The 4,405-nt window shown below is 67.4% G+C and overlaps 1 protein-coding gene across 1 annotated transcript in view; it reads left to right on the top strand.

The window, feature by feature from the left end:
• Window positions 1–1,916: 1,916 nt before the first annotated feature.
• Window positions 1,917–4,405, top strand: part of LOC104833250 (voltage-dependent P/Q-type calcium channel subunit alpha-1A-like) — a gene marked incomplete at its 5' end in the record, with an annotated part of 47,938 nt that continues 45,449 nt past the window's right edge. The window contains 3 exon segments of the mRNA XM_010569829.1: window positions 1,917–2,018; window positions 2,376–2,515; window positions 4,298–4,389. Coding sequence (XP_010568131.1) covers window positions 1,917–2,018; window positions 2,376–2,515; window positions 4,298–4,389 — 334 coding nt within the window.

Raw genomic sequence — 4,405 nt, 5'->3', positions numbered from 1 at the left:
GGGGGCCGGGGAGGGTGATGCATCGCGCCGCCCACCCCAAGCCCCTGTGGGCCCCATCCTGCGGGCATGCGGAGCCTCCCCCACCGTCACGATGGCCCGGGTGGGAGGAGGCGGCAGGCTCTGTTTGGCCAGGGGGGGACACGCTCCCATGGCACCCAAAGCCCGTCCCGCTGGGCACCCGCACTCCAGCTCCCCGTGGCGGGTGGTGGCACGGCCCCGCTCATGGCTGGCACGGCACAGGGGGCTGACGGGCGCTGCCCGACCCTTGCGGGGCTGCCCCGGGGAGGCTGTGCCCTGGCTTGGGGGGCAGAGCTGGCCCTGGGCACGGGTCCCCACGGCCGGAGAGCTGTGCTGTGCCAGATAGCCATGCCAGATAGCCATGCTGTGCCGGATAGCCGCGCTGTGCCGGATAGCCGCGCTGTGCCAGATAGCTGTGCTGCATCGCTGTACTGTGCTGGATGGCCGTGCTGGAGAGCTGTGCTGCCCCCGATAACTGTGCCGTGCCAGATAGCTGTGCTGGATAACTGTGCCGTGCTGGATAGCTGTGCCGGATAGCTGTGCCGGATAGCCATGCTGTGCTGGACAGCCGTGCCATGCCAGATAGCTGTGCTGTGTCCGATAACTGTGCCAGATAACCGTATTGTGCCGGATAGCCGTGCCGGATAGCTGTGCCATGCTGGATGCCTAAGCGGAATAGCCATGCCAGGCAGCCGAGCTGTGCCTGGTAGCCCTGCCATGCCAGATAGGTGTGCCAGGCCACACAGCCATGCCAAATGTCCGTGCCACATCGCCATGCCAGGCCAGATATCCATGCTGAATAGCTGTGCCTGATAACCGTGCCGGGCCAGATAGCTGGGCTGTGATGGATATCCATGACGGACGGTTGTGCCAGGCCACATAGCCATGCCGGATAGCCATGCCATGCTGGATAGCCGTACCAGATAGCTGTGTTGTGCCGGAAAGCTGTGCCATGCCAGATAGCTGTGCTGGATAGCTGTGCTATGCTGGATAGCCTTGCCGGATAGCTGTGCCGTGCCAGATAGCTGTGCCAGGCCGGATAGCCGTGCCATGCTGGATAGCCATGCTGGATAGCTGTGCTGCATCAGGCAGCAGGGCCAGCGGCCGTTCCCCACACCTCGGCTGCGCTGCAGAAGGGTGGGGAGCAGGATCCGGTCCCATCTTTGCGTCTGTCGTTGCCGCTGGTGTGACCTCAGCCAAGCCCTCGGCTCTGGTCATGGGGCAGCTCTGCTGGTGCACCCGGGGGCTGCAGCACCCGCCAGCTGCGCGGGTCTGGCGGCACAAACAGGGTGTCCCACTCGGTGGCCATGTAATGTGGCGCAGGACTTGCCACAGGGCTGCAGGACGGGGTGTCTTGAACCCCCCCAGCCTGCCCCAGCCCATGCTCAGCTGCCACCGCTGCCACCCACCCACGCCTGCTGCCACCGCACCCCGGCACCGCTGGCTGGGATAGGGGATGCGCTCACCGAATGCAGACCCCAAAATGTGTATGGGTCCCAGCAGTGGCACCGCACAAGGACGGCATCCTTGCTTGGGAGCTGGCGGGGCCGGGCGGGTGCCGTGTAGGTCTCCCCGGGTCCCGCTGTCGCCGAGGCGCTTTGATCGCCGCCAGCTCCCGCCGGGCGAGAGGCTTCGTGCCGAGGAGCTGGGGCCGCCGGGTCGCGCCTTTGATGGGGAAATTAATGAGCCGCGGAGCACGTGGGTGCTGGTGGCAGCCGGGCCCGCGTCTCCGCTGCCAACCGCCGCCGGCGCGGGGGGGTCCCAAACCCCCCCTTCTCTTTGGGCATCCCACCGGCCCCTCTCCTGCCTCGGTTTCCCCAACCAGCCTGGTTTGGGGGGGACCCCAGGCCCCTGCGGGCTCTGCCCAGCCGGGTTTTCCTTGACTTGGCCGCACTCCTTTTGAATACATGATTTTAGCCACCATCATCGCGAACTGCATCGTCCTGGCGCTGGAGCAGCACCTGCCCGACGAGGACAAGACCCCCATGTCGGAGCGGCTGGTGAGCGCGGGGTCGGTGAGGGGCTCCGGCGAGGGTCCCCCGACCACCCTGGCGTGGGCGGCAGGACCGGGGCTGGCTGCCAGCCTGCACCGCACACAGCCGGCACACCCGGCACCCGATGGCCATGGCTCCTGGTCCCCCCGGACCCGCCGGCGTCCCAGTTTCCTCCTTGCTGGGAATCTGGGCCATGCCGGGAGCGGTGGCCGCCTCCGCCTCACAGCACCTGGAGAGGGTGGAGGGGAGATGGGGCCAGCGGCTGCCCCGGATGCCCCCTCGCCCCACGGGCTGGGAGCGTGCGTGTGGGGGGGGGTCCCCGTGTCCCCCGTCCGGTGGCCTCATGCCTGTCCCCATTTCCAGGACGACACGGAGCCGTACTTCATCGGCATCTTTTGCTTTGAGGCGGGGATCAAGATCATCGCGCTGGGCTTCGCCTTCCACAAAGGCTCCTACCTGCGCAATGGCTGGAACGTGATGGACTTCGTGGTCGTCCTCACCGGGTGAGGTCCCCGTCCCACCTGCCCGGGGACATGGGGGGATGTGCGCCGCCCCCCACCCCTGCAGAGGGGTTGTGTGTGCGTGTGCACACACGTGTCAGCCCTGTGCCCTTCCCCGTGTGTAGCAGACCCAAGTGTGTGCGTGCAGGCGTGCAGGCTGCAGGACCCCGCCTGTGTGGTGGAGCACGTGTGTGCACGTATGTGTGTGCACGTACATGTGTGCACATGCACGTGCGTGTACGCACACGCATGTGCGGGGCCTCTGTGTGTGCAGTGCTGCACCCGCCGGCGGTCCCGGGTGTCACCAGTGCCTGCTGGGCCGGGGCCGGGCAAGATGTTAATTATTGCCTGCGGCGCTCGTCCCGCTTCCCCAGCGGCAGCAAGTGCCTCTTAGCGCTGTCACAATATTTCCCCATGCCGCCACTCACCGGCCCAGCAGCCGTGCCTGCCGCCAGCGCTTTGGTGGCAGCCCCGACTTCCCCGGCCCCGGAGCTGCCCCCCCGGGCCATGGCACCCTAGCCCCAGACCCTCTGACGGCTGCTGTGTGTCCTGTGTTCACCCTCCCGCCGGGAGAGCTGGTGGGGAAACTGAGGCAGGGAGCAGTGGGGCTGTTGTTGGAGGGGACAGCCCAGTCTCTGACGTACATGACCTGTGGCCCCTCGAGCACTCGGCTACATCAGGGTTGCTCTTTGGCTGCTTTCCTCTGCTCCCCCCCACCTCGCACCCTCCTCCCCCCCGCCTCCTGGTCCCCTGATCAACCTGCTCCCCCCCAACTCCTGCACCCTGCTCCCCCTTGCCCTTGCCTGCTCCCCTCATGCCCTACTCTCCCCTTGCACCGTTTCCCCTGCACCCCGCTTCCCCCTTCCCCCTGCACCCCTTGCACCATGCTCCTCCCTTGCTCCCTGCCTGCTCCCCCCTGCACCCCGCTCCCCCTGCACCCTGCTCCCCAATTTGCCTCCCTGCTCCCCCCTTGCCCCCCGCCAACCCCAGCCCAGCCCCTGTGAATGAGTTGCAGCGTCACCGAGGCAACAAGGATGAATGAACTCAGGGGGACCCAGGAGGGTGAATGGGGGTGATGGGGATGAATGGAGATGAATGGGGGTGATGGGGATGAATGGGGCCAGCTGGTTGCTGTTGTGACGGGCAGCAGGAAGGGACCCTCTGCAGCATCGGTGGGGGGGGGCCCTGGGGCCGGCAATGAACCCCTGGGGTGCATCCAGGTGCCTGGGACCCCCCACCGTCACCCAGGTCCTGGGTGATCCTGTGGGCTGGTGCTGGCCGGGGGCTATGACCCCCCAGGCCAGGCCCTGCTCCAGCATCAGCGCTGGCAGCGCTGCCGCGTTCAGCCCGGAGAGGCTAAATATAGCCCAGTGCTCCCGCCCGCGCTGCCAGCACGGCCATGGGCACGTGGCCATGCGGCTGGGACGTGGGGGCTCTTGGTGGCTGTGATGGCACGGCTGTGGGCTTGTGGCCGTGTGGTGGGGACATGTGGGCTCGCCGTGGCTGTGACGGTGTAGCTGTGGGGCACGTGGTGGCCCGTGGAGGATGTGTGGCTCTGCTGGGATGTGATGGCTCTTGGTGGCTGTGATGGCACAGCCCATGGGGGGGGGGCACGTCCCAGGCTGGGATGCGGTGGTCCATGGGGGAATGGGTGGCCAGGCTGGGACATCGTGGCTCTTGGTGGCCACAGTGGCACGGCTGGTTGGGGTCCCTGGCTGGGTTGGGGTGCCGGCTGTGGTGTGGGGGGGGGTCCCTGCCTGCTGACCCCCCCCTTCTTGCCCGCAGCATCCTGGCCACAGTGGGCTCCCAGTTTGACTTGCGGACGCTGCGAGCCGTGCGCGTGCTCCGGCCCCTCAAGCTGGTCTCAGGGATCCCAAGTGAGTGGCTGGGGGG

Source organism: Haliaeetus leucocephalus, unplaced genomic scaffold (genome assembly GCF_000737465.1).
Source record: "Haliaeetus leucocephalus isolate CR32 unplaced genomic scaffold, Haliaeetus_leucocephalus-4.0 Scaffold274, whole genome shotgun sequence".
Taxonomy (NCBI): Eukaryota; Metazoa; Chordata; class Aves; order Accipitriformes; family Accipitridae; genus Haliaeetus; species Haliaeetus leucocephalus.
This window is presented reverse-complemented; position numbering and strand designations above follow the sequence as displayed.